General features: G+C 49.7%; 1 protein-coding gene across 2 annotated transcripts in view; it reads right to left on the reverse strand.

Annotated features, from left to right (window-relative positions):
- The window catches only part of EPHX2 (epoxide hydrolase 2), a 111,426-nt gene extending 88,428 nt beyond the window's left edge, over positions 1–22,998 (reverse strand). For both annotated transcript variants that reach the window (XM_048845879.2, XM_048845877.2), the window contains exons 1-5: positions 22,809–22,998; positions 5,197–5,281; positions 4,488–4,647; positions 1,296–1,486; positions 888–1,010 (exon numbers count right to left, since the gene is read on the reverse strand). In XM_048845879.2, the coding sequence (XP_048701836.2) occupies positions 888–1,010; positions 1,296–1,486; positions 4,488–4,647; positions 5,197–5,281; positions 22,809–22,915 (666 nt within the window). In that variant the 5' untranslated portion in view covers positions 22,916–22,998. The remainder of the gene's footprint in view (positions 1–887; positions 1,011–1,295; positions 1,487–4,487; positions 4,648–5,196; positions 5,282–22,808) is intronic.
- Positions 22,999–25,605: the final 2,607 nt, after the last annotated feature.

Raw genomic sequence — 25,605 nt, forward strand, 5'->3', positions numbered from 1 at the left:
CACTAGGCACCTTAGCGAAGGAGAAACCACCTCTTAGTACTGATCCTCAGGGCACCACACTATTAACTGCCTTCCCTGCTCATTAAAGTCTCACTCTGGTTCCTAGCTGACAGTTCTTAATCCATTACAGGGCTTTACCTCCTTATCAGATCCACCTGTGGGACTTTTGAAATTAATTGTATCTGCCAGTTCTTTTGACAGCCTCCTCTATCTTGCTACCTCTTCTACAGAATTCTAACCGATTAGAGCAGCAGGATTAACCCTTCCACGACTTCCTCCCGTTTTATTACATTCACCCAGGTGCATCGTAACGGAACCATGTTCTGCTCTCACTCTGGATTGACAGCGGCGTTAGTAACGCCATCACTACACCTGAGTTACTCTGGATTGACAGTGGCATAACTGACAGCCCAATTTGGCCCTCTGTCTCGAACAGAGATGGGCGAAATGAGGGGATTTTTACTTTCGGGCAGCCTCATCTGATCTGGGTTTCGTTTTTGCCAAGTCAGGAGTGATCTAGACCTGGGCTCAATTTGACCGGAACCCTGAAAGGACAAGCCCATGACATTTCAGCCTAAAGGTACAATATGCAAGGGATTCTGAGTCCGCGAACAAAAACAGGCCTTGGAATAAAATCAGCATCACAACCACACTTATAGCATCCCTCAGAAAAACATTGTACAGTGCAGGGTCAAGAGAGCCACTCTATGGAAATTTTGCTCTAAATTATAGTACGCTAGGCAAGAGCAGGAGTCCCTATCTACAATAGGGTTAGGATATTTCTACAGCACCCAGCTTTGTGGTATCTAAACTCTGAACTATGTATTCTGTCCAGAGGAAGGAGACAGTAAATACACAGATGCATATCGCACTTAGCCACTAGATACCTGAATTCCACACAGGTCCTGCAGTTCCTTCAGGGCAGCATCAGTGTCCTTGACAAGGATGGTGGCTATTCCCATTTCCCGGGCTGGCTTTAAGTTAGCTCCAATGTCATCCAGAAAAATAACCTGAATTCAGGAGAGATTCAGAACCTGGAGTCAGTCAAGGAAGAGGAGAGTTTTGGGGAGAATGGGGGGGAAGGGGACGTTGCTGTGATTCCCCAGTGATTTGGGCCAAGAGATTTTCACATCAGTGTCTACTGATTTTGGGTGCCCAACTTGAGAAGCCCTGGTTCACAGCCAACAGGTGTGCCCAGCACTTTCTGAAAGCCAGGCCCCATGCCTATGTCTAGTTGGGTCGCTTTGGGCAGTCTTTGTCATTGTCCCTAAACTAGAAGCAAGTTGCGCCTTCACCTCCTGAGGTTTCGCCTTCAGCACGCCCAGTGCATACTCGTAAATTCGAGGGTCCGGCTTCTTCAGACCGATGCGACAAGACTCGATCACCAGATCAAAATGTCTCTTCAGCAGAGAGAGCGTGAGAGCTGTGAGGTGTCTGTGAGGGCTGTCATCTATCCAGTTATTTGTGAGCACACACGTCCTGAACCCTGTAACGGGACAGATGATTAAATGGGTCGAGGGGCTATTCCGACTGGGAACGATTAAGGAGAATCCTTTTCTTTCCATCACCCAGCTGTCTATCAGCAATTACACATCTTATATCTGTATGTCCACTTTAACCACAGAGGATCTCAAAGAGCTTTACAAACGAAGGTCCCAACTTTGTGAGGCTCTACTCATTCAAGGTGTCTAACTCCTGAAGTCAGGAGGGACCATTCGAGTGACGACTCCCTGTTGAGCAAAGGGTGCACAATCAAGACCTTCTAACACCACCCAGTCAAGTAATCCTGTTCAGAAATTTACCAAGTTCCATCTTAAAGTCAGGTAGGTTGTTAGATGAAGAGCTATTATACTGTTATACAACAGTTTGGGACAGGAAGTGAAGACAAATCCCATGTCCCAGTGAGACTGTTGGTGGAATTTAGGTAGGCAGAATGGAATCTGGCCACCATCAGAGGTTTCTGCTTCTGGCCACTGGGTTGAAGAAATTGGCAGGACTTCATTTTGGGAGACTGAACAGTCCCTCTAAGGTAGCCGCTCCATGCAGATTTGGATGCAGTCTCTTTCTAAGGCGGTGGTTCGGTTGCTCGGGTCTCTTTGGCCTAGTCCCAACTGAGGATTGGGTTTTTCTGTTTGTTTCCAATAAATCCAGCTGCTCCCAGGATTAATGAAAACCAGGTCTGATCCAAAGCCTATTTAAGTCAGTGGGACTCTTTCCCCTGAAGCCAACAGGCTTTGGGTCAGGCTCATAGTAACTATAATATCCCCCTCCTCTGGAGTTAATGCCCTCCAAAGCGACACAGTGTTACAGAGATTGCTAGACTGTTTAGTTAATTGTTGTTGGCTTGGTGACAGCATGCCTGATTTATTTGGTAATAACGCACAGAGAAAATATCTAATTAGTCAAGTGGTGGTAAGTAAATATCAGGGAAGTACTTTGAAAATAAAGAGCCGCATCTAAGTCTCACGATTTCATTGGTTAGAGGATTTGGAATGGTTTGCTGATGAGAGATGGCTATCTGCTGCTGCCAGAGATCAACGGCAACCAGCGCTTTGGGAAGGGTGCGCCATGGGAATTCAGGATACATTTGGGCCAGGGATGGAACATTATTATGTAAAGTAATGCACACTGGAAAAAATAACCCCAACTATACATACAATATGATGGGGGCTAATTTAGCTACAACTAATCAGGAGAAAGATCTTGGAGTCATCATGGATAGTTCTCTGAAGACGTCCACGCAGCGTGCAGCGGCAGTCAAAAAAGCAAACGGGATGTTAGGAATCATTAAAAAAGGGAGAGAGAGTAAGACGGAGAGTATCTTATTGCCCTTATATAAATCCATAGTACGCCCACATCTTGAATACGGCGTACAGATGTGGTCCCCTCATCTCAAAAAAGATATACTGGCATTAGAAAAGGTTCAGAGAAGGGCAACTAAAATGATGAGGAGTTTAGAACGGGTCCCATGTGAGGAGAGATTAAAGAGGCTAGGACTTTTCAGCTTGGAAAAAAGGAGACTAAGGGGAGATATGATAGAGATGTATAAAGTCATGAGTGGTGTGGAGAAAGTGAAAAAGGAAAAGTTATTTACTTGTTCCCGTAATATAAGAACTAGGGGGCACCAAATTAAATGAATGGGCAGCAAGTTTAAAACAAATAAAAGGAAGTTCTTCTTCACACAGCGCACAGTCAACCTGTGGAACTCCTTGCCTGAGGAGGTGGTGAAGGCTAGGACTATAACAGGGTTTAAAAGAGAAATGGATAAATTCATGGAGGTTAAGTCCATTAATGGCTATTAGCCAGGATGGGTAAGGAATGGTGTCCCTAGCCTCTGTTTGTCAGAGGGTGGAGATGGATGGCAGGAGATCACTTGATCATTACCTGTTAGGTTCACTCCCTCTGGGGGCACCTAGCATTGGCCACTGTCGGTAGACAGGACACAGGGCTGGATGGACCTTTGGTCTGACCCAGTATTGCCATTCTTATGTACTTATGAACAGCCACGGTCAGAAAGGTAACAGGCACAGCTATGCATTTATAGGGAATAGAGCTCTACTGAGAGACACGTTCTCTGGGAAGGGATGGCAATCCAAGCGAGACAAGATGATCCCAGATGAGACACAAGCCATCAGTTCAGGGGAGGCAGGGTGTAGGGTTATTAGTGATGAGAGAGAGGACGGATTGCTGGAAGCAGCAAGTGTTCAGGAGGGATTAGGAAGAGAACCACCTGCGTGATGGCAGAGGAGGGCAGCATGGCAGAAAGACCAGGAAGGAAATGAAAGTCAGTGAGGGGAATGGGAAGAGCACAAGGAACAGGATGGGGTTTGGGGCGATGGGGGGGAAATGAGAGCAGAGATCCAGATGAGAACAACGTTGCTAAGACCATTTTTCAACATGGTTATTCTCCATTGTGGTTGAGCAACACCCAACACGGGAGGGACTGTGCTGGTCCAAACCCTCCTATGGGGTGACCACCAGTTAGCCTGCAGCACGGTTGCTGTACCACTGTCGGGGACAAACATTGGGGTGGAGTACAAATCCACAAGACAGCCACACAAACTCTAGCATGGGCAAGCCAGAGATTCTGCCTGCATTGCCTTCAAGATGCAAGTCAAAGACTAACTGCACTAAAAAGAGTCATTGGAGAAATATTGGCAATCAAATACAGTGGGTCTATGGAAGGAAGAAAACTGGATCTAGTCTTCACTGCAAACATTAGCCAGGTTTAAACATGGTTTTAGTCCAAGCAATTTCTGTCCACAGTGGCAAGAAGTAAGCTCATTTCCTAACCACATTTTAACCTAGTGACATACCAGGCTTGAGACATGGCCCTTCAGTGTATCTATGAACCTATTTTTTCTGTCCACACAGGCAAAGAGAAACTCTTTGGTAACAAGAACGGGCCAGGATCGCACCTGAACGTGGTTACTGGTGTAGCATAGCTGGGTGGGAAGGAATGCTAACAGCAAGTAGCCATCACTTACCATTGTTCCTGAGAGTTACAGCAGCTTGCAGAATAGCAGTACTGAGCTTTCCTTGTGTCATAATATCCTCAAAGACCTGTGCTATGGAGAACTTCTCTGGGAGCAAAACCCCTGAGGAGGCAGCAAACCTCTTGCAATCCTCTTCCAGCTCAGAAACCAGCTTAAAAACACAGAGTTCCCATCACCCAAAGGAGATCAAGTTATATGTCAACACAAAATGAGGAAGTCACTAAAAACTCTGAGTCCCGTCAATACATACGCTCCGCATTAACTATTTCCTAATGAAGTTTAAGGGTTACCAATAAGCTAGTATTAAAGACCCCTCTCCCCCAGGAAGCAGGAATGAAAGGACTTAGCCCGAAGGTATAGAGAAACCAAGTACATTGTGTTTTAGATCTAATTAAATAGCATTGGACATAAGCCAAGTAATTAATCTACCACTGGTGGAGGCTATTTCTCATGGTGAAATTGCCAAACTATAGCAGATTTAAGCCCATCCTGAGGCCAGACTAGCTAAGCGTGAAAGTGCAAAGTTACCGCTGTCAAGATTCAAACCTAGCCCCTTCGTGGCCCAAAGGCAATAGCTTCACCATGTGAGCCAAGAAGAAACCTTGTCTTGGCAGGACATCTGCACAGCTTGTGTCCAACACATGTCATGCCCTGCCCATCTGCTCAACTCTCTCAGCGCTCAGCTGAGATGATCTCTTACCTGAGATACAGTGATCTCTCCTCTCATTGCTCTGGCATAGGGACCACTGGGGCCTGCTCCAACAACGACATTTTGCAAAAAGTTCCTAAAAATGAATGAATACGTTACAGTAAGGAACGAACAAGCAGCAACTGGCTCCAGGCTGCTGCTGTCAAGTTACAACTTCCTGCAAGACAAGGACCGAGCGCTGTCCATGCACGGGCCGGAACGCATTCAGCAGTTCAGTTCTATTCTAAAGAGGGACTGCCAAGAAAGCTTCTCACTCCCCATGGATCTTTGATTCATCAAGTGGGGGAAACGTTTTTTCCTTTGTCTCCTGTTGACACTGCAGAGTGCTGAGAGAGAAAGCTGCATATTACTCTCCTTGCGCACCATCTACCCATTGGTCCCGCAAGCCACAGAATAAAACCCTGTAGCATGGGAGGGAAAGTCACTTACAGAAAAGACGTCATCTTACTTGAGAGCACAGGGCCTCTAAGTCAAACATTAGAGATGAAAATGACCTATTAAGCTAGTGGGCTAAATTAATCCCTGGTGCAACTACAGTCAAGTTAAATTAAAGAATAAGCTTGGCTCATCCCTTGCCACTGCAGTGTTGCTCACAATACTTTCCCATACGTTGTACGGTCCAGAACTGGAGCTCAGGTGCTGAAGCTTCTATCACTTCTGCTAAAAGGATATTGGTGGTCTAGCAGATTTTACATCAGGAAAGCTTTTGTGATGTTCATCTCAGATTTTCCCTTTGCTTCATTTCATCCCGTCACTGATTTGTATTGGGAGGCAGCGCATGGCCTAGTGGACAGAGCAGGAGACTGGGACTGCTGGGCAACCTTGGGAAATTCACGTCACCTCCCTGTGCCTCAGTTTCCCCATCTGCTTAATTGGGATGGTCGTGACCTCCTTTTGTAAAGTATTTTGCAATCTATTATTAACTGTAGTTGTTTCATGATTGGGGCCTCAACGTTAGAGCCCTGTGCGGATACAAAATTTGCATTTGCATCCGATCCGCAAACACGGTCCGCGGATATCCGCAGATTTGCAGGACTCTACTCATTGTGACTATCTTAGATACTTCTATGGCCCCATTACCCTAGTACCTCAGCACCTCACCAAGCGCTATCACCCCATTGTACAGATGGAGACTGGAGAGAGATTAAGTGACCTGGCCAAGGTCACACAGTGGGTGTCTGTGGCAGAGCAGGAATCGATTTCTGGTCTCCCACATCCCACGCTGGTGCTCTAACCTCTAGACCAGGAGTGGGCAAACTTTTTGGCCTGAGGGCCACATCTGGGTATGGAAATTGTATGGCAGACCATGAATGCTCACAGAATTGGGGGTTGGGTGCAGGATAGGGCGAGGGCTCCAGCTGGGGGCGCGGGCTCCAGGGTGTGGCCAGAAATGTGGTCAGGGTGAGGGAGGAGGCTCTGGGCTGGGGCAAGTAGTTGAGATGTGGGGGTGGTGTAGGGCTGAGGGCTCTGGCTGCGGGTGCGGGCTCTGGGGTGGGGATGGGGATGTGGGGTTTGTGGTGCAGGAGGGTGTTCCAGGCTGGGACCGAGGGGTTCGGAGAGTGGGAGGGGGATGAGGGCTGGGGTAGGGGCATGGGGAGAGGCTCAGGGTTGCAGGGTCCAGGCGGCACTTACCTTAAGCGGTCCCGGAAGCAGCAGCAGCAGCATGTCCCCCCTCCAGCTCCTATGTGAAGGCACGACACGGGCCATGAGGCTCTGCGTGCTGCCCCACCCGCAGGTGCCACCCCTGCAGCTCCCATTGGCCATGGTTCCTGGCCAATGGCAGCTGAAGAGCCGGCGCTTGGGCAGAGTAAGCGTGCGGAGCCCCCTGGCTGCCCCGACACGTAGGAGCCAGAGGAGGGACATGCTCCTGCTTCTGGAAGCCATGCAGACTGGGGCAAGCCCCCGATCCCGCTCCCCGACTGGAGCTCGAGGGCAGGATTAAAAGGTCCGATGGGCCAGATGCGGCCCATAGGTCGTACTTTGCCCACCCCTGCTCTAGACCGTCCTCTCTCTTCCAATTCTCTGCACCTCTCACAGCAGCACACAGGGTGGCACTTTCACCCTCTAGAGCAGGGGTTCTTAACCTTTCCTGCAGCCTGCACCCCTTTGGTTCTCAAAATATGTTCTCGCACCCCTTATCAAAAATCGTTGAAGTAGGTCAGTTCTTTAAACCTAAATATATTTTTATTCGTATATTACAGTAATTGCTAAAAAATGTATGATGTTAATAAACACACAGGTTTGATGAAACAAGTAGTTGTACTTACGTGCCTGGGCTTAACTTGTGTTTTCGATGATTTACCTTCTAAAAAAAATCTGGCCTGTCTCGCACCCCCAGAAAGGGCGTCTTGCACCCCCAGGGGGTGCGTGCGCCCCGGGGTAAGAACCACTGCCCTAGAGGCAGGATTCTTGCAGTGCCTCTGATCCAATGCGCCTCCCCTTAGGGGGGACCCCCAGCAGCAGGACCTCAGTGAGGGCACCCATCCACACCAATGACTAACCCAGCCCCCACAACGGAGGGCCGGGAGGGAACTTTTAAAAAATGCCCCTATTTAAGGCTCAATCCTGTGAGATGCTGGATGCCCTCACCTCCCACTGGCCACCCACCAGCATCAAAGCCTTGCTGGTCAGACTACAGAGCCGACGTGTAGCTACCCCACCCAAACTAATGCCTCCCCCCGGCCCCGATTACGCCCTGAAAACCCCTGAAGAAAGTGCCACAATCCCATCTGCTTTAGCAGCAGCTAAATGCACATCTTAAACTGCATTAGTTCATTTAATCTTCCCTCATTAGCTTAATCCTTCCGGCCCCTCCAGCCATTTTGGAAGACTTTGTTCTATCAAGGGTTGGAGCAACAATTTCTCAGACACCTGGCTCCCGTCTCGCCAGGATCCAGCAGGTAACGGAAAGTCTGACACATCAAAAGAAACAGGAGAAGCGACAGGAGGAACTAAAAGGATAAAGGCCTTTTGAATGGTAAGTCGCATCACAGATCAAGTGGGGCTGCTCCAGTTTGTTGCTGACCTTAAGACTGTTTAAATAATCAGATCGCAGCCAGTCCAGCTCCCTGCCAACGCAGGCTAAACCCCTGCAGCATGTTTTCTAGTGTATTGTCCACTCTGGTTGCCAGCAACCCAAAGAAAATAGGTTCCAATGCTCCCAAATAGTCACTGCTCTGTTGACATGTTTCCTTCCCTGGTCCCTGGTCCCTGATCCATTTCACCTTCTTCTTCCAGGGGCCACACTAAGTCCTTAGACATCCTTGAAGATGGCTACACTTGGAAAGGTTTGATTTTTTTATTTTTTTTTAAAAAAAACAGTAAGTGTCAATTTCACGGTACACACACAAACCGAGGAAAAGTATTTCCATCGAGCATAGTATAAAAAGTCCTGCTGGAGACCTGACAGTTTGATTTACGGATATTTACTTAACATATTTTGACTTGTGCTGTTGACACTTGGTGTTTTAAGTAATGCACCGGGAGGCATTCTGTTCTCTGCTGCTGCATTAGAGCCATTGTTATATGCTTGGTGGAATCCAATTTTAACCTTTTGATCACTTTGATTGATAACACTGGTGTTTGTTTCTAAGCATTTTTTTCAATTTAAACGTTCACAATTGCAAGGACCTGAGGGCGGCTCAGACAACCAGGAAAGAGGGATCATAGAAGATTAGGGTTGGAAGGGACCTCAGGACGTCACCTAGTCCAAGCCCCTGCTCAAAGCAGGACCAACCCCAACTAAATCATCCCAGCCAGGGCTCTGTCAAGCTGGGCCTTAAAAACCTCTAAGGAAGGAGATTCCACCACCTCCCTAGGTAACCCATTCCAGTGCTTTACCACTGTGGTCATGGAAGGTCATGCCTGACTAATCTAATCGCCTTCTATGATGAGATTACTGGTTCTGTGGATGAAGGGAAAGCAGTGGATGTATTGTTTCTTGACTTTAGCAAAGCTTTTGACACGGTCTCCCACAGTATTCTTGTCAGCAAGTTAAGGAAGTATGGGCTGGATGAATGCACTACAAGGTGGGTAGAAAGCTGGCTAGATTGTCGGGCTCAACGGGTAGTGATCAATGGCTCCATGTCTAGTTGGCAGCCGGTATCAAGTGGAGTGCCCCAAGGGTCGGTCCTGGGGCCGGTTTTGTTCAATATCTTCATAAATGATCTGGAGGATGGTGTGGATTGCACTCTCAGCAAATTTGCGGATGATACTAAACTGGGAGGAGTGGTAGATACGCTGGAGGGGAGGGATAGGATACAGAAGGACCTAGACAAATTGGAGGATTGGGCCAAAAGAAATCTGACGAGGTTCAATAAGGGTAAGTGCAGGGTCCTGCACTTAGGACGGAAGAACCCAATGCACAGCTACAGACTAGGGACCGAATGGCTAGGCAGCAGTTCTGCGGAAAAGGACCTAGGGGTGACAGTGGACGAGAAGCTGGATATGAGTCAGCAGTGTGCCCTTGTTGTCAAGAAGGCCAATGGCATTTTGGGATGTATAAGTAGGGGCATAGCGAGCAGATCGAGGGACGTGATCGTTCCCCTCTATTCGACATTGGTGAGGCCTCATCTGGAGTACTGTGTCCAGTTTTGGGCCCCACACTTCAAGAAGGACGTGGATAAATTGGAGAGAGTCCAGCGAAGGGCAACAAAAATGATTAGGGGTCTGGAACACATGAGTTATGAGGAGAGGCTGAGGGAGCTGGGATTGTTTAGCCTGCAGAAGAGAAGAATGAGGGGGGATTTGATAGCTGCTTTCAACTACCTGAAAGGGGGTTCCAAAGAGGATGGCTCTAGACTGTTCTCAATGGTAGCAGATGACAGAACGAGGAGTAATGGTCTCAAGCTGCAGTGGGGGAGGTTTAGATTAGATATTAGGAAAAACTTTTTCACTAAGAGGGTGGTGAAACACTGGAATGCGTTACCTAGGGAGGTGGTAGAATCTCCTTCCTTAGAGGTTTTTAAGGTCAGGCTTGACAAAGCCCTGGCTGGGATGATTTAACTGGGAATTGGTCCTGCTTCGAGCAGGGGGTTGGACTAGATGACCTTCTGGGGTCCCTTCCAACCCTTATATTCTATGATTCTATGTGTTTTAACTAATGCTGCACAGCTGCTGCAACACCCTTTGAAAGGACGCATTCACAGGATCCACTCTGCTGCCCAGTGCAAGGTACCAAGCCAGGAGCAAGCCCCCTGCTGCCCACCAGTGTTATGAGACTCCAGCCCTGGCGCTGAGGGGTTTCCACGGACAGCGGCTGCATGCACAACCGGTGCGGGGACACACGGCTCAGCACAGCCTTAGCCTGGTGCTTGCACCCTCCAGACACTGGGAGGGTGTTGCACATTCAGCTCTTGATTTGTGGGCAAAGATTAACCACAGTGGAGGAGGGCTAGGCCTGCCTGAACGAGAGGGCACCGCAAAATGCTCAATTTTCAGGGGTCTCCTCCGCTAAGAACCCAGCTCTCCGACATTTCTGAGGTTCCAGCATCAGCTCCATCTGGCACCAGTTCCCTTTCTTGCAGCTGTGCTGGGGCAAGGCCTCTTATGGCCACTTGCTGGTCTGCCATAGGGGAGTGCAAGTTGCCAGGATCAGGGATATCAGAACAGGGATTAGACACAGTAACGGCTGACGCCACTTGACAGCATGTTCAACTTCATTCGTTTCCCCAAAGGTGGGGCAAGAAAAACAGACAGGGCAAGAGAGTACGTGGATGACATTCATCATAGCCAAGCCGTGAGAGGAAAGACAGCCCCGTCGTACCAAGATGGCTCGTCCTCGTAGCTTAGAAACTGGATGGGGCTCAGGAGATCCAGATTGAATTCCTGGCTCTGCCAAGCACGCAGCGGCAATAGCCCAGTTCCTCATCTGTGAAATGGGGATACTTCCTTTCTCCCACCCTGTGTCTTATTTACTTAGCTTGCGAGCTGGTCAGGGTAGGGACTGTACTACTATGCGTATGATCTCAGCTGGGGTGTCTGGGGCTGACCATAATATGAAAAATATAAAAACCATGTCCAAAAATGCAGTTAACAAAATCATCTTAAAAAAACGAGGAAGACTTGTGGCACCTTAGAGACTAACAAAGGTATTTGGGCATAAGCTTTCGTGAACTAAAACCCACTTCATCGGATGCATACAGTGGAAAATACAGTAGGAAGATATATATACACACACAGAGAACATGAAAAAATGGGTGTTGCCATACACACTGTAATGGGACCAATCAATTAAGGTGGACTATTATCAACAGGAGAAAAAAAAACATTTGTAGTGAAAATCAGTATTGCCCATTTCAAACAGTTGGCAAGAAAGTGTGAGTAACAGTAGGGGAAAAATTAGCAAGGGGAAATAATTTTTACTTTGTGCAATGACCCATCCACTCCCAGTCTTTATTCCAGGCTAATTTAATGGTGTCCAGTTTGCAAATTAATTCCAATTCTGCAGTTTCTCGCTGGAGTCTGGTTTTGAAGTTTTTTGTTGGAGAATTGCGACTTTTAGGTCTGAAATTGAGTGACCAGGGAGGTTGAAGTGTTCTCCGACTGGTTTTTGAATGTTATAATTCTTGACGTCTGATTTGCATCCATTTATTCTTTTGCATAGAGATTGCCCAGTTTGGCCAATCTACATGGCAGAAGGGCATTGCTAGCACATGATGGCATATATCACATTGGTAGATGTGCAGGTGAACGAGCCTCTAACGGCGTGGCGGATGTAATTAGGTCCTATGATGGTGTCCCTTGAATAGATATGTGGACAGAGTTGGCAATGGGCTTTGCTGCAAGGATAGGTCCCTGGGTTAGTATTTTTGTTGTGTGGTTGCTGGTGAGTATTTGCTTCAGGTTGGGGGACTGTCTTACCCTCTCCATTTAGAGCTCCCACATATTGATTTCTGAACTATGGGGCAGCGCAGAAGGACAAGTTAAAGTTAAACCCCCCCCCGCCCACTAATTTTAGCATCTGTCAATTTTTAACCAGTAATTATATTGACTGGAAAACTTGATTTTCAATGTCCAACTGTACTAACCAAAGAGGCTGCTAGGGTGTAGGTGGGCAGAAGTTTCACACTCCTGCCAGTGGATTCTACTTCACCACAGGGTGAACAGATTCTTCTTCCATGCACCCGCCACCAATATGATCAACCCTGTATTAACAGAACATTGAATGGTGTATATAGAGATCCCCTTCTCAGGTGTGGAACCCCAGAACCTCTGCTCTGTGTGATACAGAGGCCTGTTCTCTGAAGCTGTCTATGATCATAAAAATTCAGTTCAGCCTGTTACATAAAACTGTAGAAGTCACCAGAAGTTAGAGGCCAACAGATTGGTAAAAACTGGGACTGTTTATGTTAGAACTGTGCTAATGGGTCTGCAAGGCTCCTGGTAAGCTGAAAGACCGTAGAAATGTTCACAATGAAAGTCCTCAAAATGTGTTTTAATGATTAATTTTGATGCAAGGAGGTTGCCCCCACATCTTAGACCATGTTTATCTGGGAGTCAGTACATGACTGGACTGGAAGGAGCAAGCGCTATCTTCTTGGCTGCCACCCCCATCTCTTCCTGGGACCCCAGAATCCACCATCACATCACTGGACCTTCATTGTCCTGATCCTGAAAGGGATCCTGACCAGGCCAGAGGGGTAGCCAGATGACATCACCACCTCCAGATGATTCAGCTGAATCCTGAACATCTATAATATGAGACTTGGGTTCTAATGTTTCCCACTCCCTCTCTCCCACCCACACTACAAAAAAAAATAAGTCATTTTTCTTCCCCATCTTATTGCTTCTCTTTCCTCTCTTTTTGCCTTCTGTGTAATCAGAGCCTGGCTTAGCCACCAAGACAACGCCAGCCTGTACCTCAGCACTGAGTCTGAGCTGACCGGCCACAACAGGCAACGTCTCAAAGGGCCCAACGCTGATAACAGTTTGCCAGGTATTAGATGGCTGACTGGACCACGTGCTGGGTCTGCGTTTCTCCAGCAGCAAAGCTGCAAGTGAGAGTCAGCCCCAGAGACAGAAGCCATGTTTGCGATCTTTGCTACTCTTGTGTGGGTTTCATTTCATCTTACAGCAAACGACTCCAACTCCTAACAACTCCAGCCCACCAAAACTAGACTTTTCTCCAAAAGAGAACAATTAATAGCAACTTTAATCCCATCTAAAAGATTGCCAAGCAGAGTTCCCTCTCCCCCATACTCTATACAGCGAAAGAGAACAAGGGACACAGTTACAACCAACGTCTCAATAATTTTGGGAGGGGGCTGAGAGAACCTGGATTTGTACAGGAAATGGCCCAACTTGATTATCATGCACATTGTGTAAAGAGTTGTCACTTTGGATGGGCTATCACCAGCAGGAGAGTGAATTTGTGTTGGGGGGGTGGAGGGTGAGAAAACCTGGATTTGTGCTGGAAATGGCCCAACCTGATGATCACTTTAGATAAGCTATTACCAGCAGGACAGTGGGGTGGGAGGAGGTATTGTTTCATATTCTCTGTGTGTATATAAAGTCTGCTGCAGTTTCCACGGTACGAATCCGATGAAGTGAGCTGTAGCTCACGAAAGCTCATGCTCAAATAAATTGGTTAGTCTCTAAGGTGCCACAAGTCCTCCTTTTCTTTGTGCTGAGAATGGATACCAAGCAATAAGCCCAGTTACTGTAAGAGGAGCTACGCCCAACGCAGCTGCTTCAGCACAGCATCCTACCCCCTTAGGGCTACACTCTGGCCCCAGGGTAGCCCCACTGAATTCTGTGAGCCCTCCTATACCTCAGAGATAGGTGCCTATAAAAAAGTGGTAATGAGAATTTAACCCTTCAATCCCTGAAAAAAATGCCTATCATTATACATGTAACGAAGACAGCCACAACTATGTTAACTGTTAGGACACTGGGGCAAAATTCCTCCCAGGTGATGATCCCAAAGATGCACTTACTCCCAGGTATTTAACAAGATTATATTTCCGGTCAGCTCGTCTCTCATCTGCTTTCCTATGCATCATCTTCTGCCTTTACAGTGCATTTGCTGCATAGCAGACTAAAAATCCTGGGTGCTTTTTACAGTTTGAGTTCTGTGTGTAACCTGGCAAAAGAAGCCTGGCAAGAACATGCCCCCTACTTCCATTATTAATTTATTGCATGATGGCATCTCAGGCTTCTTTTTAAGGAAGCATCTTAACATGCACGTGGCAAGATTTTTTTTGCCAAGGAAAGAGATTCTTGAAGTACCATGTTAAAAGCTCTACCACAAAAAAAAAAAAAATTACATTACTGATAGATCTTTGTTATCTTGAACGAAGAAAGATTCACTTGTGCGCAATCTTGAAACAAAATGAAATGTACTATTTCTAGGGCAATGCCGTTTTCCAATTTAGTCTTACTTTAAGGAACAGTGACCAAATCAGAGATGATCAATCTTTTCATTTCAAAGGTCGAGTTAAGATCATTATCTTGTCCTTCTGACACAATTTTACTGCAAGAGATGTTTGGTTACTACAACCCAGATATAATTACATACTGCAGAAATCCCCCTGCAATTGCATCTGGATACAGTAGTCTTCTTTCTGTGCCAACTGTTTGCGCACTGTAAATCAGCTATCAAATTCATCCCAAGAGCTGGGCTACAATTCAATGGAGAGTGAAGCGTTCACCAGCTGCACATGAATACACATGCAGCTGGGAGCTTTGGGATAAAAGGTGTGGAAGAGAGAGACACACCCTGGAGCACGAGGCCTGGTCCAAGACCTAAGGCCCAAACCATAGTCAGCAAAGCCAAGCCATGTCATGAACCAAAGTCAGGCCATGGATTAAAGCAGATGCTAAGAAATTTACTATCCCATACACAACCTTGGCAAGGGCACTGCTAATGTTGCAAAACACAGGCACTCCTAAGCAGCAACCGATACGGGGGATCACACTCCAGAAGATTAACACAGGTACATCCTGACCCAAGAAAAGAGGGTTTGACAGAAGGGATGAATAGGGATATTTCGCCCAAGGCACCTGGCTCAAGATACAAGGGGAGGTAACAAGTAGACATCATGAAACACGTAATGTGGTACGTAAGTTGTTTGTAGGAGAAGCTAGCCACTCCTGTCCCGTGAAGCTTACCAGATGGTGACAACCAGCAATAAGAGTAACCTATAACATGGATGGACAGTACTGTGTAGTAACTAATTACATGAAATTTATATATGAAGGCCTCGTTTGTGATGTCCCCACTCCAAATTTCTGGATCAGAGGGGTAGCCATGTTAGCCTGTCTCCACAAAAACAACAAGGAGTCCAGTGGCACCTTAAAGACTCACCGATTTATTTGGGCATAAGCTTTCATGGGTAAAAACTCCACTTCTTCAGATGTATGGAGTGAAAATTACAGTTGCAAGCATAAATACACTGGCACATGAAGAGAAGGAAGTTACGTTACAAGTGGAGAACCAGCGCTGACAAGGCCAATTCAGTCAGGGTGGATGTGATCCACTCCCATTAATTGATGAGACGGTGTCAATACCAAAAGAGGGAAAATTGCTTTTGTAGTGAGCCAACCTATCCTGGAAAATGATCCCTCACTCTCACAGACCTTGGGAGGCAGGCCAGTCCTTGCTTACAGACAGCCCCCCAACCTGAAGCAAACACTCACCAGCAACTACACACCACAGAAACACTAACCCAGGAACCAATCCCTGTAACAAACCCCGTTGCCTACTTTGTCCCCATATTGACTCTAGCAGCACCATCATAGGACCCAACCACACTATCAGAGGCTCGTTCACCTGCACATCCACCAATGTGATATATGCCATCATGTGCCAGCAATGCCCCTCTGCCATGTACATTGGCCTAACCAGACAGTCTCTACGTAAAAGGATAAATGGACACAAATCAGGAATGGTAACATACAAAAGCCAGTAGGAGAACACTTCAATCTCCCTGGACACTCAATAACAGATTTAAAAGTAGCCATCCTGCAACAAAAAAAACTTCAAAAACCGACTTCAAAGAGAAACTGCAGAGCTACAGTTCATTTGCAAACCATTAATTTGGGCTTGACTAGGGACTGGGAATGGCTGGCTCACTACAAGAGCAATTTTCCCTCTCTTGATATTGACACCTTGCACACAACCATCAGCCTCAATGAGAGCGAAGCAAGAGTTTACTAATTAAGGACCAAAGCCTGCCTTCAGAATCACCAAGAGATCTTCCTCCAGCCCAAATAGGAGTCTTTCCACCTTCCACAGCAAGATGTCTACTAATAAAGGTCAAGCCAAGCGGAAACGAGCTCAAACCCACAGACTCCACCATAGTCACAGCGTAGCAAAATCTATTTTTTTGGCCCATTTCAACCAACTCTCTCCACAATCGCTTTTTATTTAGCTTATTATTGAGAGAGGACAATGCAGGGCACACAGCCATGGAGCATCACATGGCTTTAGTCTGAAACCTTGATTTCACAGGAATGTGTTACCAGTTATACCTCTATAGTTATACAGGTATCAGAATCATAGGGCTAGAAGGGGACTGTAAGGGTCATCTAGTCTAACCCCTGCCAAGATGCAGGATTTGTTGTGTCTAAACCAGGGGTCGGCAACCTTTCAGAAGTGGTGTGTCGAGTCTTCGTTTATTTACTTTAATTTAAGGTTTTGCATGCCAATAATACATTTTAACGTTTTTTAGGTCTCTCTCTCTAAGTCTATATATTATATAACTAAACTATTGTCGTATGTAAACAAGGTTTTCAAAATGTTTAAGAAGCTTCGTTTAAAATTAAACTAAAATGCTGATCTTACACCGCCGGCCCGCTCAGACCGTTGCCGGCCTGGGGTTCCATTCACCTAGGCCGGCAGCAGGCTGAGTGAGGCCTCGGCCAGAACCCCGGCTGGCAAGGGGCCGGCAGCCAGAACCCCTGACCGGCAGCGGGCTGAGTAGGGCTGGCAACTGTGACCCCAGACCGGCAGTGGGCTGAGCGGCTCAGCCAGGGTCCAGCCAGGGTCCAGGCTGCCGGCCCCGCTCAGCCTGCTGCCTGTCTGGAGTCCCGGCCCTAACCACATAGAGTAGGTACCTACCTTCTCCCTGGTTCTAGCCATTCTCTTCCTCTCTCTGCACTGAGATGAGGGTGGGCGTGTGCTGAGAACAGGGCTGGGGGTGAAGGAGCAGGGTGCGGGTTGGGGTGCAGGGTCTGGCCAGGAGCTAGAATGAGGGAGGGAGCTCAAGGTTAGGGCAGGAGGTTGGGGTGTGGAGTGCTTACCTGGGCAGCTCCCATTTGGTGCGAGGGGTGCAGGTGGGAATGTGGGGGGTGGGGGTGTGTGCAGGAGCTCCTGTTTGGTGCTCAGGGTGGGAGTGGGGATGTGGGGGGTGCAAGAGTCAGGGCATGGGGTGGGGGGGCTGGGTATGTGTGGGGGGTGCAGGAGTCAGGGGAGGGGGCTGTGACGAGAGTGCAGGAGTCAGGGCAGGGGGCTGGGTATGTGTTGGGGGTACCGGAGTCAGGGCTGGGGTTGTGGGGGGGGGGTGCAGTGGTGAGGGCAGCGGGCTGGGGGTGCGCGAGGAGGGTGCAGGGGTCAGGGCAGAGGGTTGGGGGTGCGGGCTGGGGTGATGGGGTGCTCCCAGCCCCCTGCCCAGAGAGGCTCACAGCAGGGGACTGGAGGGGATATGCCCTGATTCCACCCCCTTCCCCAAGATCCCCACAGCACAGAGCGGGCTGCAGCTAGGCTTTTACCTCTCCCCTCCGTAGCAAGAGCCGTCAGCTGATCAGCCGCAGGGAGGAAGAGGAGGAGGGGCAGCAAGGGAAGGGGGAAGCTTGCCTGCTCTGCAAGAAGAGAGCAGGGGGCAGAGAAGAGCGGGCCGGACCGGGCAGGATTTTTAGTGGCATGCTGCTGTCTGCCCGGTCCGGCAGGCAGCAGCATGCCATTAAAAATTGGCTCACGTGCCGTGTTTGGCACGCGTGCCATAGGTTGCCAACCCCTGGTCTAAACCATCCAAGGCAGATGGCTCCAGCCTCCTTCTGAAAACCTCCTCTGAAGGAGCTTCCTCGACCTCCCCAGGCGTCTGCTCCATTGTCCTGCTGTTCTTACAATGAGGAAGTTTTTCCTGAGATTTAATCCAAATCTACTCTGCTGGAGTTTGACCCCCTGCCTCTCACCATGCCCTCTGTGGCAAGAGAGAACAGCTTTTCTCCATCTTTTTTAGGGCAGCCTTTCAAGGATTTGAAGACCACTCTCATCTCCCCTTCATCTCCTCTTTTGCAAACTAAACATGCCCAGATCCTTCAGCCTTTGCTCGCATGGCTTGTGTTCCCTCCCTTTGATCATCTTTGTCGCTCACCTCTGGATCCTTTCCAGTTTCTCTTCATCCTTTCTAGACATTGGTGACCAAAACAGGACATAGTCCTCCAGCTGAGGCCTGCCCAGAACCGAGGAGAGTGGTACTATCACCTCCTGTTACTTGCACGCTGTGCCTCGGTTAATGCAACTTAAAATTGCATTTGCCTTTTTTTTTTTTTTTGCGCAACAGTATCACATTGCTGTTGTAAAAAACCTCATGTTAAGGTTGCGATACATCACAACTCCCAGCTCCTTCTCAGCAGTGCTGCTGCCGAGCCAGTTATCTCCCATCCTGTATTTGTGCATCTGTTTTTTCTTCCCAATGCGTAGCACCTGCCACTTGTCTTTGCTGAATTTCATTGTGTTGTCTGGTTTCAGAGGAACAGCCGTGTTAGTCTGTATTCGCAAAAAGAAAAGGAGTACTTGTGGCATCTTAGAGACTAACCAATTTATTTGAGCATGAGCTTGACCCCACTTGAGACCTCCCTCCAAGCCGACATCATTCCATTACTCTTTGTTCGTGGTTGTTTCATCAATTATGTATCCACCTAATGGTAGTTCCACCAAGCCTGCATTTCTCCAGCTTACTTATCAGAGTAGGGTTGCGAACTTTCTACTAGCACAAAATCGAACACCCTTGCCCCACCCCCTGCGAGGCCCTGTCCCCCATTCACTCAATTCCCCCTCCCTCTGTCGCTCGCTCTCCCCACCCTCACTCACTCGCTCATTTGCATCGCACTGGCTCAGGGGATTGGGATGCAGGAGGATGTGAAGGCTCCAGCTGGGGGTGCGGGCTCTTGGGTCGGGCCAGAAATGAGGACTTCAGAGTGCAGGAGGGGGCTCCGGGCTGAAGCAGTGGACTGGGATGCAGGAGGGGGTGAGGGCTGTGGGGTGGGGCCAGGGATGAGGGGTTTGGGGTCCAGGAGGGAGCTCTGGGCTGAGGCAGTAGATTGGGATGTGGGAGGGAGTACGGGCTCTGGGCTGGGGGTGCGGATTCCAGGGTGAGGCCAGAAATGAGGAGTTCAGAGTGCAGGAGAAGGTTCAAGCTGGGGCAGTGGGGTTGGGTGCAGGGGGTGGGTGAGGGCTTCCAGCTGGGGGTGCAGGCTCTGGTGTGGGGCCAGGGATGAGGGATTTGGAGTGCAGGAGGGGCTCTGGGCTGGGGGTTTTGGAGTGAGGAAGGGGACTCCGGCCTGGGGTGGGGAAGTGAGGGCTCCGACTGGGGGTGCAGGCTCCAAGGTGGACCTGGGGATGAGGAGTTTGGAGTGTAGTAGGAGGCTACAGACTGGGACCAAGGGGTTCGAAGGGCAGTAAGGGATCAGGGCTGGGGCAGGGGGTTGAGTCGCAGGAGGGGGTCAGGGGTGCAGGCTCCAGGCAGCACTTACCTCAGGCAGCTCCCAGAAGCAGCAGCATGTCCCCCCTCCAGCTCCTAAGCAGAGGCATGCTGTTCTGCGCAGTTCCCGGCCAATGGGAGCTGCGGAGCTGGCACTTGGGGTGGGGGCAGTGCACGGAGCCCCCTGGCTGCCCCTACACCTAGGAGCCGGAGGGGGGACATGCCGCTGCTTCCGAAAGCTGCAGGGAGCCTGCCATAGCCCCATTGCACTGCCAACCAGACTTTTAATAGCCTGGTCAGCAGTGCTGACCGGAGCCGCCGGGGTCCCTTTTTGACCGGGCATTCTGGTCGAAAACCAGACACTAGCAACTCTATATCAGAATGATATGTATCCATAACACACCATGTTGGGGATCTGGGGCACGGGTTCTCTCATCCCAAAATCCTGGGGTTAGCAATGCTGCAGTCCCTGCAATCTGGGCCTGGTGAACAACGTGGGACCCAGTTCCCAGCACAGCATTCCACATTCAAACCTGTAGTAGAGAGAGAGAGCGCGCGCGCCTGGAGCACGGGGCCAGTTCAAACCAAGAACAGGTGGGCTCAGAGCAAGAATCACTGAGTGAAATTCTACAGCCTGTGTTCTGCAGGAGGTCAGACCAGATGGTCATAATGGTCCCCTCTGGCCTTAAATCAAAAATAGAGAGATCTATCTAAACTTCGTTAGCCCCATTCACTGACATGCAATTTCCATATAATCTCCAAGTTTGGCTCATTATATTGGAAAGCTGTTTCCCTTATTATAGTTTTTTTTCCACCCTCTTTTCCAGCTTTTTCTCCTTAACCTAAGTACAGTGTTGCTCCCAAATTGAAGTGTGATTTCCCCCACCTCTATTTGTTTAAGTCTTCTTGTTTATTAACAATCAGACATTAGAAATGCAGCCAGGGCTCCCTTTGCTACCCCCTAATAAAAGGGGATGAGGGCAAATGAATTCGTTCAAACCACACATTCTTTTTCTGCACTAGAACTTCCCCCAATCCTTATAAATTAATTTGGCTTTCTTAAAAGCATAAGGCACATATACATCAAACCCGTAATTTCAGAACTGCTGCACTTCGCAGAACAGACATTGAGACTCACGTGAAAGCTACAGATTTAGGCCACAAATCTAAATTACTAGATCTGAACGTGGAATGAAGTCCTGCAAACGAGGATCCCACATTGGCCCTCACCCAGAAACTATGGCTCCCACCCAGGAGGAGACCCAGTAGAACACCAGATGGCCCCTAACATGCAACAGGTACCACTCCCTTCCCATCTCCCAAAAGTGCCCAGCACTCCTCCATCCAGGACATATAAGCATTCTCATTCTTTAACAAAAGCCCTTCGGGTCAAGATATATGGAAATTGGGAGCCTCCCACACCCAAGCACCTTGCGCTGCTCTATCCAAGAGGAAGAGGATCACAGAAATGTCAGGCTGGAAGGGACCTCAACAGGTCCAGCCCCCTGTGCCGAGGCAGGACCAAGTAAACCTGGACAGTTCCTAACAGGGGATTGTCCAACCTCTTCTTAGAGAGGAATCTCATGACGGGGATTCCACAACCTCCCGTGGAAGCCTGTTCCAGAGCTTAACTCCCCTCAGAGGTAGAAAGTTTTCCCCTAATATCTAACCTAATCTCCCTTGCTGCAGATTAAGCCCATTCCTTCTTGTCCTACCTTCAGCAGAAAAGAAATCACTTCTTCTCTTTATCACAGCCCTTAACATATTTGAAGGCTTATCAGGTTCCCCCTCAGTTTTCTTTTCTTCCAGACTAAACATGCCCAGTTGCTTTGATGTTTCCGCACAGGTCAGGTATTCGTTTTTGTTGCTCTCCTCTAGACTCACTCCACTTTGACCACATCTCTCCCAAAGGGTGGTGCCCAGAACTGGACACCCCCACTGAGGCCTCACCTACACTAAATGGAGCAGGACCGTTACCTCCTGTATCTTACCCACGGCATTCCTCTTAATATGCCCTCCAGAATGATACTAGCCTTGCTTACCACTGCATCATGTTTATGATTCTCATTGAACTTGTGACCCACTGTAACCCCAGAGCCTGTTCAGCAGTACGGCCTGTCTAGCCAGTAACCCCCCATTTGGTAGTTCCGCACTGGATTTTTCCTTCCTAAGCATAGCTCGTCTCTATCGAATTTCAGCTTGTTGACTTCAGACCAACTCTCCAATTTGTCAAGGTCATTCTGAACCTCCTCTGACATGCCCTGCAACCCCCCACACCCCAAAATACACAGGGTCCCTGACCCTTCCCCCATATGCCCTTCAACCCCCACACCCCAAATTCCATGGGTGCCCTGACCCTCGCCCCACACGCCCTTCAACCCCCCCGCCCACCAAATACACAGGTTCGCTGACCCTCCCCCCACATGCTCTTCAACCCCCCCACCCCCCAAAATACACAGGTTCCCTGACCCTCCCCCCCCACGCTCTTGGGGGGCGTGGGGGTTGAAGAGCGTGGGGGGGGAGGGTCAGGGAACCCGTGTATTTTGGGGGGCGGGGGGGTTGAAGAGCGTGTGGGGGGAGGGTCAGGGAACCCGTGTATTTTGGGGGGCTGGGGAGTTGAAGAGCGTGTGGGGGGAGGGTCAGGGAACCCGTGTATTTTGGGGGGCGGGGGGGTTGAAAATACACAGGTTCCCTGACCCTCCCCCCACAGGCCCCCCAAAATACACAGGTTCCCTAACCCTCCCCCCACACGCCTTCCACGTACCCCAGCCCCCACAGTGCCCCGCACCCCCCAACCCCACTCCGCCCCTGAGCCGTGCAGGTTGGAGCAAAGGCCGGGGCGCTGAGAACGCAGTGCGGGCGACCCCAAGACACACAAAATTTACCCATCATTTCTATGGGCTTCACTCCCCCGGCACGCCGAGAAGCCGGCGCGGGCGGGCGGGGGCTAGCGCCTACCTGGGCAGGGCCAGCGACGCCTCGTAGCGGCCGAAGAAACCCAGCGGGCTGGGGGTGAAGAGCACCCCGCCCACGTCGAACAGCACCAGCCGCCTCGCCAGGGCCATGACCACCGCCTGGGCCGCTCTGACGGGCCGCGACCCGCTCAGCCCCTTGCCATAGTGCGCCGCCTCGGGCCCCGCCCCTTGCCCGGGCCACGCCCCCTCCCGGGCCACGCCCCTTCTGGCGCGCCCGCCCTGCCCTGAGGGCCGGGCTCCTCTGGGTCCTAGAGCCCGTGGGGACGCAGGGTGACCGTTGGTTGGTCGGTGCAGGGGCATGACAGCAGCATCAGCCCTGGCAGGGGGCGTGGCTCCTTCGCTGGGCACGTGCGTGGGGGGGGGGGGAAACAGAGGCAGAGGCGTGTAAGGGGCCATGGGGCTTGCTGGGCTGGTGGTGGGAGGGGCTGGGGCTCAGCAGCCGAGGGCAGGCAGAACGTAGGAGCGGCCAGACCAAAGGTCCAGCGAGCCCAGTCTCCGGTCTTCCGGCAGGGGCCAATGCCAGGTGCCCCAGAAGGAATGAACAGCATGTGCCATGGCCAAGTGATGCACCCCCTGTGCTCCAGTCCCAGCTTCTGGCAGCCAGAGGTTCGGGGACACCCAGAGCATGGGGCTGCCTCCTTGACCATCTTGGCTGATAGCCCTAGATAGACCTATCCTCTGTGGACGTATCTACTTCTTTTTTTGACCCTATTATAGTTTTGGCCTTCACGCCATCCCCTGGCAAGGAGTTCCACAGGTTGTCTGTGCAAAGAAATACTTCCTTTTGTTTATTTTAAACTTGATGCCTGTTCTTTTGACCTAAGAAGAGAAGCCCCGTCAGATACCACAAGGCCTTGTGGGAGTGGTTAGATAACCACACAGGTCCAGTGTACCCCGGAGTTCTGCAAGAAGAGAACTGGGGGAGCTTTGGCAATTTGGTTGCTATGCAGCACCTAAGCAGCTGGACCCCATTTATGTATAGGAATTATTTAAAAATAATGTAAATAGTGAATATTAATGCTCAAAGCTTAATTATGGACATGCCCAAGGCCACATATGGCTAGAGGCAGCTATTGACCTCATTATAATCAAGGTAAACAATCAGATCTGGTATATAGCCATAAGAAAGGGTATAAAATACCCCACCTAGTTCCCAGGTTCATCAGGTCCCTGAACCAGTGTAAACTGAATCAGGACCTCTCTTCTGATGGGCACCACTTACTTTCCCTTCTATCATTGTTTCCAATGGTCTCCACAAGTTGTAAGTATGAGAAATGCATGGATCCACTTTACTGTACTTGTTTAAGTGTTAAGCTTGTTGATCCTTTCCTAGGATTTCAGTTAGCGTTGTCAGTAGTAAATAATGTTTCTCTGTTTGTTTCAGCACATTCCCTGTTCTCAGTTAAGTAGGCCTCTCAGAAAAGAAGCTGTTAGCTGACAGTGCATGTTGCATGCCAATATATAATCTTATAAGTGTAATAATTGTTCAGGTTACAGGCCGCTAGTTGCCCCTCCATCGGGCTGTGCCAGCGTGGGGCGGGGCCACACACTGTCATGGGGAAGATAAGAATGAGTCCCACGGGGATGCAGGATATGATAGACCCTCCCCACCAGGGAGCCCCATGAGGTGACCCCCCTCCCATCCACATGGGTAGTGACTCCTCCAGGACACCAGGGTTCCCCACACTGCCCCCCCATCCACAAGGCCACATTCAGCACCCAGGACACTGGGGTCCCCCACACACAGCACCCCTCCATTCACAGGTCACTGAGCCCCCAAGACACTGAGATCCCCTCTACACAGTCCTCTCCCTCCACAAGGGCAGCAGCTACCCCCCGGGATCCACATACAGCACTCCCCTATCCATAAAGACAGGGACTCCCCCAGGACACCAGGGTCCCCACACACAGCACCCATTCATCCACAGGGCCACAACGCCACCCCAGGACACCAGATAAAACAGCACAGAGCCCCAACCATGGGGCAGTGACTCCCCTTAGGATACTGGGATCCCCACACAGCACCCCATCCACAGGGACAGAGATACACACACACACAGGATACCTCTTTGGGTCTGCATCTAGAGGGCAACAGCACACACACACACAACCCCAGTTCCACACTCCATTCCATGCCGAACAGCTATTTTGGTAATCTAGAGCCTACTACTGGACTCTTAAGGATCAAGGACCAGAGACCTGGGCTCTACTCCAATCTCTGTCCTGCTTCTCTTGGGCAAGTCCTGCCCTCTCCCTTTGCTTCATCTTCTTCGGTTGCAAAGCGGGGATTATGTTGTTCTCCCGCATTTGTGAAGAGTTTCAAGGTCTCTGGAAGAAACACCCTGCGTCAGTGCTAAGTCCTGCTATTAGTACTGGCTGGAATCCAGAATTCCCGTGTCTTGGGAAATTCAGAAAGTAAACATGAAATTCATTGGCATGAAAGCGTGCAATTGTGAAACTTCCCATCAAACGGGAGAAGTGGGGAGTGGGCAGGTGGGTGCAAAATGTTCACTTCGAAAAACGCCATTGTGACCTCTTCTAAATGAAACTGACAAGGCTCCCCGAGGTGCCCAGATCGCTTGCCGCCTGCCGGGTGGGCGAGCCAGAAGCCTGGCAGCCCTGAGAGTGCCAGCAGAAGCAGGAGGGCCAGAAGTCCTGAGAGCCCTGACTTCAGGCTCCGCAGTCAATGGCAAGGCAGATGAGCTGCGAGGAAACCAGGCTGGTTTCCCTTGGAAAAGCCTTCCATTAGAAAACTTCCAGCTAGCTCCGTTTATTATTGT

The sequence above is a fragment of the Caretta caretta genome, chromosome 3 (genome assembly GCF_965140235.1).
Source record: "Caretta caretta isolate rCarCar2 chromosome 3, rCarCar1.hap1, whole genome shotgun sequence".
Classification (NCBI taxonomy): domain Eukaryota; kingdom Metazoa; phylum Chordata; order Testudines; family Cheloniidae; genus Caretta; species Caretta caretta.